This window comes from Cicer arietinum, chromosome 4, assembly GCF_000331145.2.
Source record: "Cicer arietinum cultivar CDC Frontier isolate Library 1 chromosome 4, Cicar.CDCFrontier_v2.0, whole genome shotgun sequence".
NCBI lineage: Eukaryota > Viridiplantae > Streptophyta > Magnoliopsida > Fabales > Fabaceae > Cicer > Cicer arietinum.
The window spans coordinates 43,806,754-43,822,504 of NC_021163.2; the positions used below are offsets into that span (position 1 = coordinate 43,806,754).

The 15,751-nt window shown below is 32.4% G+C and overlaps 1 protein-coding gene across 2 annotated transcripts in view; it reads left to right on the top strand.

Moving 5' to 3' along the window:
* Window positions 1–3,570, top strand: part of LOC101501692 (ubiquitin C-terminal hydrolase 12-like) — a 34,627-nt gene extending 31,057 nt beyond the window's left edge. For both annotated transcript variants that reach the window (XM_004498002.4, XM_004498001.4), the window contains exons 28-32: window positions 934–1,020; window positions 1,178–1,294; window positions 2,334–2,408; window positions 2,561–2,647; window positions 3,034–3,570. In XM_004498002.4, coding sequence (XP_004498059.1) covers window positions 934–1,020; window positions 1,178–1,294; window positions 2,334–2,408; window positions 2,561–2,647; window positions 3,034–3,075 — 408 coding nt within the window. In that variant the 3' untranslated portion in view covers window positions 3,076–3,570. The remainder of the gene's footprint in view (window positions 1–933; window positions 1,021–1,177; window positions 1,295–2,333; window positions 2,409–2,560; window positions 2,648–3,033) is intronic.
* The last annotated feature ends 12,181 nt before the right edge of the window (window positions 3,571–15,751 follow it).

Consider the following 15,751-nt stretch of genomic DNA (forward strand, 5'->3'; position numbering starts at 1 on the left):
TCTATATACTCTGTCTTGCTTCTAGTCAGGTGAAATCCATACGCTTTGTCTTCCTTCTAGTCAGGTGAAATCCATACGCTTCTAAGTCTTGTCTCAAGTCTATAATGGCCAGGAATACCCACAACAAAGGTAAATGTTGAATCTTGAAATCTTTTGTGGTGGGACGAGTAGTGAAAGGAAACATGTGGCTTACACACTTCAGAGAGGCATCAAAGCTGCAGCGGCATGCGAGGGCGTGTTTGGTGTCTGATAGCAGTGATCTTCTTGGTTCCGGTCGATATGGGAGGTGATCGTCTAGGTGTGGTTGTGGAGGTATAATTGTTGGCAGCGGTGGTCAAAAGTAGTCAACAATGGGCAGTGGGGTTGCCCAACAGAAGTCAGCGAGGATAGACCACAATGAAGGCAGCAAAGAGAGACTGCAACAGAGGTGGCTAATATTTTATGCGAGAGTGATGCCCCCAAGATTGGGAGCTCTGATACTATGTATATGATAATGTTGACTATTATTTAAATTGTCTAAGATACATACATAATCTGAGAATATGCAAGTTCTAGGGCCTGATTAATGGGCCTAATAAAAATGTCAGAAGTTACACATTGACAATGGTTGGATGTGAACACCCCTAGAAAACACTAGTTTTGTCTTGGTTGCAATTTGGCATTGACATTGGATTTCTCATGGTTTTTGTTTTGCACCGTCTTTGTCCTAGTTTCAGTTTGGCACCAGTTTTTGTTTTGCACTTGCTTTGTCTTGTAATGAATTTTTTATATTTATTTTTAAGCTCATTTCATCAATCTCTTTTACCAAGGGTATTTCTTATGTTTATCATTAATGCCATTTTTCTTCAATAATATGATGTCATTCTTTCTTCCAACGCATTATTCTTCTCAAAATTGATTTCCTATAAGTGATATGGATTTTCATGGCTTCAGATTCCGGAAGAAGAGAAAAACCTTGGACCTCATGATCGGATGATACATGTTTACCATTTTTTGAAAGACACTGCTCAAAATCAGATGGTAAGATTAAATGGCTTGTAGGTTTATCCATATTTTTAGTTCTTAAAATCTGTCTAAAATAAAATTCCTTTTCAATCAATTGAAGCATGTTACTGCCTCTAAAATTTTCTAATATTTGCACATTCCTTTTGCACTGGGGATGCTTTGGGAAGAGCAGCATGTTCAGAACTTTGGAGATCCTTTTTTCTTGGTTATCCGTGAGGGTGAGACATTAGCTGAAGTCAAATTGCGTGTACAAAAGAAGTTGCAAGTTACAAATGAGGAGTTTTTGAAGGTAAATATTGTGTATGTGATTGAATTATGTGTTCCTGTTTTTATGTTTTCAAATATGATACAACTATCTGCATGTTGGTTAATTGTGTATAATGGAATTGTAATTTCTTCCAGTTTTGTTTAACTAGTTGTTAACTGGTAAGACACATGATTAATAAAAATGACATTTCTAAAAATATAAACTAAGATATTAAATACCAACATTAAAATAATTTAAGATTCAAGTTTTAAATCAAAATGAGAGAAAAATGGCTAGCTTCAAAAGACAGGTGTTCAACCCCTCAGAAGAACCTAATCTATCAAAATGAATTGAGATTCATGCTGCAATTCATTTTGATGAATCAAGATTCATGTTGCAATTCATATTGAAATAGATACGCACAATGATTTGCTTCAATTTGATTTAGTTTTTTTTCAAATCGTGATGGAACTCGCATGTATCATATGACTCTCTTAACTATTGTTTTGAATTGAATATTTAGATATTAGTTAATAGTTAATATTTTGTATTTGATTTTAACAAAGTGATATTTGGGGATAATAGGATAGACTTCCATTGGAATTTTAATTAAAAATTGTGAATAATAAAAATAGGAGAGGCCATGTGGTGGTTTGTTAGAAACACATATGGTTGTTGTGGGAGAGTTTAATGAGATGATTGACATTCACAAGAGCCTCATTTAATATATTGGTGTGAAATGATTTTGAAACACTTCATAAAATAGTTCTGAGCTCAAGTCAATTTTCAAACTTGGGTATTCTTTTTCAATGTTATTGAGGCTTGCTATGTATTGTTTGAAATAGTTTCTTCATGCTGTGGTTCTGTCAGATATGTATCATTTATATTTGCACAAGCATAATTTATTACACACTTCATGTCGTTTGTTGTAAATCTCAAAACACATCAGATTTGCATGATTACTTTTGTTGTCTAGTGACTCAGGCAATTTCAATCTTGTATCTATTTTAGGTAGTTTCAATTAAGCCGTTGTTGATTCATTAATTATTATTAATGCATTTCTTCTGTCGTTTCCTTGCAGTGGAAGTTTGCGTTTGTGTCACTTGGTCGTCCTGAGTACCTTCAAGATACAGATATTATTTCTGTTCGGTTTCAGGTATGTCTATTCTCTCGGCTCTGTAATTACATCTTTGAATTGTGACCTGTTTCTAAGCTTGAGAGACTGTCCAGTGTCCATGGAATTAGGTGTCCGCTTATTTATTTCTACTAGATCTAGTAATAACATTGTAATTTTGTTTGGTTTTTTAGAGACGGGACATATACGGCGCGTGGGAGCAATATCTCGGATTGGAACACACCGACAATTCCCCAAAAAGGTCCTATACAGCCAATCAGGTATAATATTATCAGGAAATTAGTTCCTCCTTCCTTTGAATCCTGTGATAACTTACTCAAAATAATGGAATAGGAAAAGCTCATTCAAACACATCCAGACATGAATCCTGCAATAACTTTGCTGATAGATCATACCTCCCGACTGTTCTTTCCCCTTACCTCTCCCTATGCAAGACACTTTTAACATGAATGCGGGAGAGTTTCCCTTCCCCTAACAAAACTTTTGGTCTTAAATGAAAAAGACAGCAGCCATTATTTGTCTCAAAATAATTGGTAGTTTAAAACATATGATATTGGCAATAATGGACAGATTATTGTAATGTCACTGGAATTAATTTCATGTGCGGGTTTTTGAAGCCTATGATGATTATATCTCGATTTTGCAGAATCGCCATGCATTTGATAAACCAATAAAAATCTACAACTAGAGAAACGCATGTATCATCTTGATCAGTCAATTTGGTAGTACTATGTCCAGTGGCAGTTGAAGCTTTCTAGTGGTATTAAAAAGAAGTGTAGTGAATCTTCTCCAAGTAGTTTGTTCAAGTCCATTGTTTTTGTTCTGCTGAGGAGGTGATGAGTATAATAGCCTTGAATAGTGATTCAAACACATTTACAACGGAGCAATTTTAGGTTGTCGGGAGGTTGATTTAATATTCCTGTCATTTGGTACATAAGATTTTGGGTTGGGTTTTGTATAGAAAGTATAGGTATAGGCATACTTAAATGTTTTCTATGCACCCATTGTGGGTTTTTCACTTTGCTTTATAGTTGGAGAATGCTTCGAGTGGTTGGGGAATGTGTATATGTTTCCTACAGGGTCTAACATGTAAAAAATTTCTTGTGCCTTCTTTCACCTTCATTTTTTAGAGGCTTACAGCTGTGTTAGTTAATTAAAGGAAAACGTTACCTTTTGTTTCTCATCTTCATTTAGCTGATTGTTTATTTTCTCCTACTATTAGCAGAGCTGGAAATTGCTTTTTCCCTCTACTCTACCTTGTCTCATCTGTTGTATCCTGTGAAACGTACTGATATTGACAAAGGAATAGTAGAGTAAATAAATGAGAATGAAAGATAGGAGTATATTGAAAGTCTGCTTATTAATTGATATTATTTTAGTTTTTGCAAAACAACTTTAAAAATGTATGTATATAAGAACATCAAGAGAGCACTTTTAAATGCTAAAATTGATTCTCAATACATCTTGCAAATCAAGGGGTTAATTCTTGAAATTTTCAATTTAAATAGCAATGTCTTCAAAACATTGGTTTTGATAAAACAGCTAAAACACAATTGTATGGTTGTTTTGAAATCGTTGAATCAGTACGCAATGCGAATGGAGAAGTTAAAAATTTAGTCTAAGTCCCCTCTCTTGGGCTCATTTCAAATAGAAAACTTACAAGTTCAGAAAAATTGTAGTTAAAGGCCTGTTTGATTCCTTTCTTAAATTCTGTTTTATTGTTTTAGAAAAATTAAAATCTGAAAACTGGTTGAACATATATGCTAATACCTTGAGATGCCTATTGAGGATTTTAGAAGGATTTTGAAACTCTAATTAGATGATGTTAGAAACAAATCCATTTTGACATTTAAAGCCCTTTTTATGCTTCATTTGTCCATTATTATATGACTCTCTAACAAAATTTATGCATATTAAAAAGTAGTTTAAATAATTAATTTGTTGAAAAAAGGGTTATTTTTATATGTTTATTCCTAAAACTATTGGTGTCATGAGATAGAAAAAGAATTGTTTTTCAATAGTAAACTAAATAAAGACATCTTAAATCATTAATGCATGTGAAGAAAAAGTAAAATAAGGTCTTATAATTAAAAATGGAGGAGAAATAAAAATGAAATGGAATACATACACTAAACACCTAAATAATCCAGAATTAATGACAAAATGAAATCTTCATTGCAACTGTGAGATATAAAGATAGATAACATTTAGTTTCAACTAAATTGGATAAAATATTTTTTTATGTAACGTTTAAAGTGAACGACTGAATTGGTCATCAAGATTGTGAATGTCTAACCTTTTTAGTCTAAATATCATAAATTGATAAATATATCCCTCAAGTTTAAAATGTGCCGTTGAAGTTAATATTGGAAGTAAGGTGGTCTAAAAAAAATGATCTTTAATTATTTTGATGATAATATGTTATGTACAAGATTAATTTATCCTCTAATGTTTTCTCAAGTAAGTATATTATACATCATTGGACACAATTCACCAATTGTACTAAACCCTTGTTTATGTATTGTCTGGTCTTCAAGTATCCAAAGTCAAATATGTCTGGTACTCAATAATAGTTTCCCTTGTCTCATATTGTGTCTTTCTTAAGACAATAAATTAATTTGCAAGAAGGAATGAAATAAATGACATTTGTTGTACGAGGATTTTAAGCGGAAAAAATATAGTCCAAATAATTAATTTTCAAATTCTTAAAATCGTACAAGAACATTTGTGATTTTCAGAACCAAACACCATAAAAATAAAAATCACATTTTTATTTGTACGATAACAACTAAATGCACAACAACTGAATTTTTTCATTGTCTATATAATTATCAATATTTTATAAGGAAGCTATCAATTGTATTTTGAGTTAAACCTTTCTATTTCTCTCATCTTAAGCGTTATCTTTATTGTTCAAATAGTATTTAGAAACTTGTGTTTTGGCCAAGCACTGGTTTGTGATTCCTCAAATGCTTGAACTTAATAAGTCATTTTAAGAATACTAAAGTAAAGTTTGAACTAAGTATACTCTGGTGTGCAATCTATTGATTATAGTTGAAATCCTTCGTTAATAAAGAGATTAGATATAACTATCAATTAGTGGTGAACTAATATAAATTGTGTTCATCTTTTTTCCACTATCTCTTTTATTTTTGAAATTACTTTTATTCAAATTTTTTGCTTTTGAAAAGGTTTTCAAAACTTTATTTATCCGAAAAGGTTTTATAAAACACAATTCAAACCTCAAATTTTTTATTATTTACTTTGAGTACCATTTCGAGGATAAAAGTTATTTAACGAGAGAAGAATTGTAACATATTATTTTTTGTAAAACTTTTATAAATATGTTTGTGATAAATTTTATGATGTGTTATATTATGTAATGTGATGTCTTAGAATAAGAGACTAAGCATATAATAATTTAATCAAATTATTATGAAGTCATTAAGAGCTAGAAAGGTAGGAGAAACAAACAAAACAATTTTGTACTAGTTCACATGGTGAAAACATTCCCCTTGTCGTGCAGCGTAGTGTATTCTTACATCAAACCCCTTGTTTTGCTTCATCATTCAAATGACACCTTTGTCGTGGGAGACATATGTTGACTGAGAATGTTATGTATCACATCATCGTTTGACGCGATGGCTTCATCTATAAATAGTGTTAAGTATGATTTTTGTTTTGAGGTCAAGTTGATTTGAAAAAATATGTCTCTCAGTTATTTTGAAGATGACAAAATCGTTTGTGGAAAAAATTTAATGCACTAATATTTTGATTTAGTGTGCAAATCTTAGATCAAGTGAATTTTATAGATTCTTATGTCATATCCTCTAATAACTGGACGAAGACAAAGGAACAACAAGATTGTGCTTGACTCCATTTCTCTAAGTCTTATACCCGAGCAACGTTGTGTCCCGATTGCCTTTGGAAACGCAAGCAATGTCGTAGTTTAGTTGCCTTTGATGAATGAAAATGTATTATGGATCGTCTGCATCCAATGACTGCAATCCCTACTCGTTTGTCTGCCTCTGATGAATTCAGCAAGCGTTTGTTTGTCTGTCTCTAACGAATTTAACAAGCGTTTGTTCGTTTGCCTCTGATAAGCATGTCAAACAAGTGATTGACTCTGCCTCTAATTAATCACATAAAGCATATGATCGTCTGACTCTAAGTTACTATGTATCCTCTAAAGCAAGTCAACACTCTGAAAAATTCAACATTTTGAAGAAGTCAAAGCTCTAATGAAAATCAAAAGACATGCTCTTGATTGATTCAAGTGATTGATTCAACATATGATCGTCTGCCTTTGATGAACATTTTGAATCTACTACTTGTTTGAAGATCTTAAGACATGCTCTGACCATGGTATCCTTTGCTTCCCAACGGTTTTAAACCGGATACGCTAAATCAATTACAAGATCAATTTTGGAAAGTTTCTATGGCAAATCAATCTAAAAAAATACAATGCAAAACTTCATGAATCATGTTGATTTCTTGCAACTAGGACAATAACCAGAAACCCTAATCGATCTCTTTAAAAGGATGTGCATTCCTCATTGGAAAAACAAGAAACGTATAAGCTATAAACACATATACACTCTTGCTTGTAATCATTCATTTTACTTTACTGCTGACAAAAGTTTTTGAAAGAACGAATTTATAAACACTCTTCTGTGAGAGTTATTTCAGAAGAAAAAAAACCTAAACCTATTATGTTGTAACATAGCCCAATAGTGCTTCCTTCCTCAACAACTTGACTGTTCTAAGCTAGAAGGTTGAGAAGATTGAACACAATCAGTGTGACTAGTAGGTGTTCAAGTGTAAGTTTGATTCCGTGGGGGACTAGTTGATTAAATCATTTAGCTTGAAGGGATTGGACGTAGCTATCGTGTTGGTGGTCAACTAGGATAAATCATTTGTGTCTCTATGTTCTTGTCCTCTCTGCTTTCTTTACTTTTGTATAGCCACGCCAAAAAGTTTTTAACTAAAAAACATAATTCAAACACCTCATTTTTTTGTGTGTTTTCACTCTACATTTTACCCCTTTTCACCAAACCCTAGTGTAGCAACATAATTATTGAAATATGATTGAATAGAGTGCTAATCTCTATTTAATTGTAGCTTTAAGTCAATAGGTATTGCAATTTAATCGAACCAAAATGATAAAATAATTTTATACAAGAAAAATTATTTGATTGAATCATATAGAATTAAAGTAATTTGATCAAATTTGAAGTATCATAGAATCACTTAATTGATCACAAAAATTATAAGAAAGCAATTATAACAGAAAATTCAATCTTAAACACAACTAGCATATAACACATGCAATTCAATATGTTTAGCTTCATTTTCAAAATAAATTTAAGAACATAATTACTTAAATAATTATATAATCTAACGAGTTATAAATAAAATCAAGGGTCTCTATATAATATTTCTTACATGACCGACTTATATAGAAGGAAATACAAATGTATTATATAACACACATTACCATTTATTTAGAAAATGATACTAATATCTTACATAATAATGTTACAGAGGAGGTTCAAAACATACAAACATAAAAATGGCATTGTCACTACATAATAGTTCACAATACCTTCCAAGAATTACTCAATATTATAAAATATCAAGTAACAAAAGAAACTAAATATTAAATCTTCTACCCGCTCTAAGTCCAAAGCTTAAGCTAAATAAGGACATAATTATCTTCCATCCTAGGAAGTACTTCTGCTAAATGATAACGATTCCTTACCCCTAAGACCAACAACGTTCAATAGATAGAGATAATTCCTATTAAGTTAGGGGGAGATAGTATTCTATATAGGCTATACCATGACCACCCTATAAGATAAGATATCATTCTCGAAAAGCAACTATCGGTTGATAGTTACAAACTACCAACTGACAGCTACATAGATTCACCACTACTTATGACTTATAACTCCTACTCCTAGACAAACTAAGAAGCAAGGAAAGAGGAACTATATAAGATATCAAATATGTTATCCACTACAGCTTTAACTTCTAACTCAGGAACTACCGGTAAAGGTTGGGGTGCGACTATTACCTTTTGGGCCTGTAAGATTTCATGTCTGAAAAGGAAAACCTATACAGGAAGGGCCAATGGCAACATCTTGCCAGCTCATCTATCCAAGCACTGTGCACTCCGCATAATCCCCAAATTACATATTATGGTGGAGTCTAAACTGTTGCACTCACTTAGCTAGGGATCTTAGCTTCGGATGAAAGGGCTTCGATTTGGATTCTTTTTCTTGAGGAGGATTCTCTGACTCAGATAGACAAACTATGCTAAATACCATGAAGCATGAATCTAATGGTCTTGAAGAAGATGTAACTACTACATTATTATATATTATTACTAAACATTTTGTCGGAGAATCTTTAAAAATGCAACAAAGAGTCGTAAACCAGTTAGTAAACCTTTATTGTCCAACTATGTCTGATTATCATGGGTATAAAGATATGTTTTTGTTTGTCTCAAATTAATTTTTCTTCATTTACTAACATGAGACACCTACCATCTGGTTTCTTTAAGCTAAACATATTTACCTTATATAAGTTATTTTGCCTATGACCTGTAAAGAGTACAAATCCATCTTTTTGACTAATTTTTTTGCATGATTTTTGATTAAATATAATATCATAGTTAGTATCACTTAATTGACTAATACTTAATTAATTATGTTTAAGACCTTTAACAAACAAAACATCTTTAATAGAAAGAGAGGTGCCATTACAGACTATGTCCTATCCAATGATATGATCTTTCTACTTTCGTCCAATAGTTATTGTGCCTCCTTTAATCAAAGTTAGACCTCGGAACATAGAATTTTCTCCTGTCATATGCCGCGAGCATCCATTGTCCAGTTACCATGATTGGTGTTTCAACTTGGTTGTTAAGAGTATCTGCAACATATATAATTTGTTCTTAGTTTACCTAAATTTGGTTGGGTCCTGGTTTGCTAGTCTTGAAATGTTTCTTGTCTTTCCTTGTGTTTAACATGAGACAAGATATTTTAGACTAACCTTTGTTGGAGAAAACAATACATAAAACATCATGTTTGATAAGTTCAAACTTAGTTACTGTTTCTTGGTATCTTAGACCTCTTTTACCATTTTTACTAACTCCATAAATCATAGAAACATACATGATTCTTTCTATATTGTTTTACCTAGAAAGTCTTGAAATGTTACTTGATATTTATTAGAATTACATATGACATTTTTTAAAGTTTTTGAGACATAATTATCTTTCAGATTTGTATTTTATGTTTTAAGGTCAACATTTTATTTTTTTAAAACATTAATTTCTTCAGTCAGGTTTGTATTTACTTTCCTAAGTGTTTTCAGTTTAAGAGATAAATTTTGGTTTTTATTTAAGAAATCATTTATGACTTTAATTAATTCAGATTAGGTTAAGTTAGAAAGTATCACAATTTCTTCATCTGTAGATTATCTTCCAAAGTCTGAATCAAAGTTAGAATTATGGTTAGTATAAACCATCATAGCCAAATTTTCTTGCTCTTCTTTAGAGGATTCATCAAAATCAACCCATATAGCCATCATAACCTTCTTCTTGGGTTTGGAGTATTTTCTTTGATGTTTCCCATTTCTAGATATGGACAGTCAGACTTGACATCTCCAGGTTCATTGCATCCATAGTAGACGATGCTTTTCTTGTTAGACTTGTCATCCTTTCCTTTGGTGAACTGGTTGGAATTTCTTTGAGGGAATGGATTCTTTCTGTTGTGTCACATCCTCTTAATTTTTCTAGATATGGAAGCCAACTCCTCATCCTTTTAGTTGACATTCTAGTCATCTGAATCATTATCCTCTGATTCTATTATTACCTTAACGGCTTTCTTCTACTTGAATTTCAAAGCCAAAGTTTACTGCTTTTGCTTGGGATCATCCCCTGCAAGCTCATGTGATCTCAATGAGCTAATCAGTTCTTCCAACGTAAGAGTATTAGGATCCTTAGCTTCTTGAATGGTTGTAATCTTAGGTCTCCGCTTGCTTGGTAAACTCCTAAGAATTCTTTTCACATGATCAACAATAGTATAACTCTTTTAAAAAATCTTTAATTCTAAGACTAGAGTCTGGAATATGGAAAATATTGTTTCAATATCTTCATCTTCTTCCATATGAAATAGTTCATATTTTCCAAACTTGCTTGCTTCCTTCATAAGTCAGAACCAAATTGTCATAGATTTTCTTTGTTGTTTCTTTGTTAGTGCATTTATCATGAAGGTTCTGGACTTGTGATGCATCTTGTACATCTTCTTCTATTTAGCATCCATCTTTTTCCCTAGAATTTTAGTGCCATTAGTATTTGTTGGAGCAATTTAGCCTTCTCTCACTAAGTCCTGAAGTTCAGGATTTTGTTTAATAAAGAAGCTTTTGAGTTTGTCCTTCCAATACTCAAATATTCTCCATCAAACAGAGGTGGTCTGCTAATGTTTCCTCCAGAGGATTCTTCATCGAATCTACACATGTTGAATCCTTATATCTTTCCTCAAACAATGTAAAGTGCTCATCCTTGAGATCAGGCTCTTGATGCCAATTAAAGGTGCAAACAAGAGAAGGGGGTTAAATTGTGTTTGTCTAAGTTGGATTCTTCTTAACTATTTATTGAAGAACTGGTTCGGGTTTAGTGACACAAGTAGATTTATCCTGGTTTACTACCAACTTGATAGCTACATCCAATCCCTTCACTTAGAGCGATTTAACCACTAACTCAAATAATTGAATTACACAACATCTGACCCTACAAATCAATATTCTCAAAACAACCTGACACCTATAGGCTTTTTTAGGAAAACAAACAAGCCAACCTTCTCAAAACAACCTAAAAACCACATATTGCTTGAGGAACAATAAAGCCACTATCGGGTAGAGTTACACAAGTTTGGGATGGATTATGTTTCGCTTCTACTAAGCATAATGTTGCAATTGATTTCTCACGCTAAAACACTTAGAAAATAATTCTTTGAGCAAGTGCTTCTCTAGAACATAAACCTTTGACCTTTCAATATTTAGTAAATTTGAGCTCTCAAAAGTTGTTCTAAATTGTATGGATTTATGAGTTTATGAGTTCTTGCTTTCTTCATTAGCTTTAAGTATTTATTTATAGAATAGATTAGGGTTTCACTTTTATCTTTGTAAAATCACGATCATATCTTTCTTGTGAACAAACTCTGAATGTATCTTCTTATGAGTGTATCTTCTTGTGAATAATTCTGAGTTGATATTCTTATGAATAATTCTGAATGTATCTTCTTACGAATAATTCTGAGTATATCTTCTTGTGAATATTATTTTAACCATATCTTCTTGTAAGCATTATATTGACCATATCTTCTTGTGAAAATATTTTGACCATATCTTATTGTTAACAATATTTTGACCATATATTCTTGTAAACAATATTTTGGTAATATCTTCTTTTCACCTTGGTCAAAGATTTCCTTCAATTATAATTATGGATCGTAACTATTTTCAGATTGTATTCAAAAACTAATTTAAGATTGTGTTCAAAAACCTATTCACACGAATCTTCCTTCATACTCTTGATTGATTGGAGCGAGAATTGATTCGGGCTTGGTGACTTCCTGTGGCACCTTCTTAAGATTTTCTTGTTCTAATTGTTACACAATATCCATCGTAGTCAGCATCACAATATCCAACTAACCTGTACTCATATGAAATCTTATAGACTAAACCCAAGTTAGTAGTGCCCTTTAGGTATCTACAGATCCTCTTAACAGCTGTTAAGTGGGATTCTTTTGGATCAACTTGAAACCTAGAACACACACACACTAAGTGGAATATAAGTTCTGGATGCAGTAAGGTAAAGAAGTGACCCGACAATTCCTTTGTATGTTTTCTAATCAACACTTTTTCCTGATTCATCTTTATCAAGTGAGCATATATGCATTGGTGTAGATATATGCTTGCATTCATCCAACTTGAATTTCTTTAGAAGATTTTTTGTATACTTAGTCTGATGAATGTACACACCATTTTTACTTGGATGAATCTAAATTCCTTAGAAGAACTCTAGTTCTCCCATCATACTCATTTGAAATTCTTGTTGCATTAACCTCACAAATTCTTGGCAGATGGGGCTATTAGTCGAACCAAAAATAATATCATCTACATAAATATGAATTATGAGAAGGTAATTTTTAATTGATTTCCTAAATAAGGTAGTGTCAACCTTCCTCATTTATGTAACCATTTAAAAATGCACTTTTCACATCAATTTGATATATGGATATTATTGCAAACAACAAAGAAAGTAAAATGCGTATTGCCTCGAACTTGGAAACCAAAGAAAACTTCTCAATGTAATGAATACCTTCTTGTTGACTGTAACCTAGTGCAACTAGGCGTACTTTGTTCTTGACAACCTCTCCCTTTTCATTCAGCTTGTTCCTGAATACCCATTTTATTTCAATGGGTTTCTTTTCCTCTGGTCTTGGCACAAGATCCAATGGGTTCTACCTCTGGTTTTACTGTTTCCTCTATATATTCAGAACTCGCATGAACTTCATCTAGCTTTGACTTTTTCAAGACAAGCCGCTTGTCATCAAAATTAACTTGTATTGACTCCTCTATGATCAAAGTCTCCCTATAAGCTTTAGATCTTTAATAATATATCCCAAGAAGCTACGCTTTTGTGATTCAAACATGCCAAGACTAACTTTAGTGTTCAAAACATAACAAACACAACCAAACTAACAAAAATAGGAAATGTTAGACTTTTTACCTTTCCACAATTCATAAGGAGTCTTATTTAGAATTGGTCTGATGCAGAATCTATTATGAATATAACATGCAATATTTATTGCCTCTATCCAAAAGTGCTTAGCAATATTCATTTCATGCATCATGGTGCAGGCCATTTCTTGAAGAGTGTGATTTATCCTTTCTACAACACCATTTTGTTAAGGCATTCTAAGGGAGGATAAATTGTGTAAAATATCATTCTCTTTAGAGAAGTTTTCAAAGAGTTTGTTTTCAAACTTGCCTCTATGATCACTATGAATAATTACTATTGAAAAAGATTTTTCATTTTGCACTTGTTTGCATAAGGTAGCAATTAACTCATGTCCAACGAGAACATCAACAATGACAAGTCCATATTTTTTACCACTTACAGAGGCAATTTGAACTGGGCCAAAAAGATCTATGTGTAAAAGTTCAAGAGTTTTGTTTGTGGAAACAATGTTTTTAGGAGAAAAATAATTTTTTGTTTGTTTTCCTTTTTTACAAGTCTCACAAAGAACTTCTGATTTGTATTTAAGATTTGACAGACCTTTAACAAGGTTGAATTTGTTTAATTTTGAGATTAACCTCAAATTGGCATGGCTCAACCTTTTGTGCCAAATCAGTTGTTCATCATTCAAAGACATAAAACATTTAATCTCTTGTTTTTCTAAGTTAGAAAAGTTTATTTTATAAATGTTACCTTGCTTCTAGCTAGTAAACAATACAAACCCATCAGACTGACTTATTGCCCTATATGACTTTTGATCAAAGACTACATCATAACCATTGTCACTTAATTGACATATGCTTAGTAAGTTGTGTTTTAATCCCTTAACTAACAAAACATTATTAATAGAAGTAAGAGAGTTGTTAACAATTGTGCCTTTATGCTTTCCTCCAAAAGTCACTAAGCCTCTATTGGTCAAAGTTAGGTCTTGGAACATAGACCTTTCTCCTGTCAAATGTCGCAAGCATCCATTGTCCAAATACCATGACTGGCATTTCAATTTGGTTGTTGAGAGCATCTACAACATTGAAAATTTTATCTTTGGGTACCCAAATTTGATTGGGTCTTGATTTGTTAGTTCTGAAAGGTTTCTTGTCTTTCCATGTTGTTAGCATATGACAAGATATTTTATTGTGACCTTTCTTGGAGCATACAGTACGTATCTCATCAGTAAGAGTAAATTTAGATTTAATCACTACTTCTTGAAACCTTATTCCTCACTTATTATTTCTACTAACACCATAAACCATATATGCAAGATTTCATCTACCTATGTTGTTTGCAAGGAAATCCTGAAGTGCTACTTCATATTTGATTGAATTGAAAATGGGTTCCTCTGATGGTTTTGAAATAATTTTATTATTCATAGTCATATTTTCTCTTTTAAGTTCTTCAAATTCATTTTTTGAGAGAATTGTATTATTCAATCAGATTCAAATGAATTTTTATGAGAGTTTTTAGTTTTAAAGAAATAATGTGATTTTTATTTAAAAAGCCATTTATAACTGTAATGCTATTCAAATCAAAAAGTACCTCAATTTCCTCGTCCACATATTTACTTCAAGAGTAAGAGTCAAGATCAACCATCATAGCCAAATCAGCTTTCTCTTCACCATCAGAGTCATCTTATGTAGCCATCAAAACCTTCTTCTTAGACTTATAATTTCCTTTGGAACTTTCCTTTCTCCAAATTGGGACATTTTGACTTGACGTGATCAGGTTCATTGCATCCATAGCAGGTGATGCTTTTCTTGTCAGACTTATCATCCTTTCTTCTGTTGGACTGCTTGGATCCTTTCTAAGGTAAAGACTTCTTGTTGTGCCACATCCTTTGAATCTTTCTAGATATGAAAGCAAGCTTCGCATCATCTAAGCCTCCATTATGATCCTCTGAATCATTATCCTTTGATTCTGATGTTGCTTGTAGAGCCTTCTTGTGCTTGTAGAGCCTTCATCTGCAACTTCAATCCCATGAAACCTGAGAGACATGATTAAATCCTCTAAACGAAGACTATTCAAGTCTTTTGGTTCTTGAAAAACAGTGATCTCGGGTCTCCACTTGCTCGACAAACTCCTTAGGTCCTTCTTGACATGATCAACATTTGTGTAGCTCCTTGAAGAACTTTTAACCTTGAGACAAGAGTCTGAAACCTGGAAAACATAGTCTCAATGTCTTCATTTTCCTCCATGTAAAAACCTCATCAACTAGAGGGATCTGTTGATATTTCATCATGAGGCTTCCTCATCAAAACAAGACATGTTGAAACATGGATCTTTTCTCAATTACTGTAAAGTGCTCAACCTTGAGATCGAGTTCTGATTGAAGGTGCAAAAACATGAGAAAAGGGGTGAATTGTATTTGCCTTCTTAAGAACTTCTTTTCAAAACTAGGGTTCGGGATATTAGGACATATATGACATAACATAGGCATCAATGTAACAAAGTATTAGGGAAGAGGGGAAAACACTAGGATTTTTACTGGTTCACTACCAACTAATTATCGACATAAGCATTTATCCACTAAATAAGAACCTGAATGACAACACCTTATGTG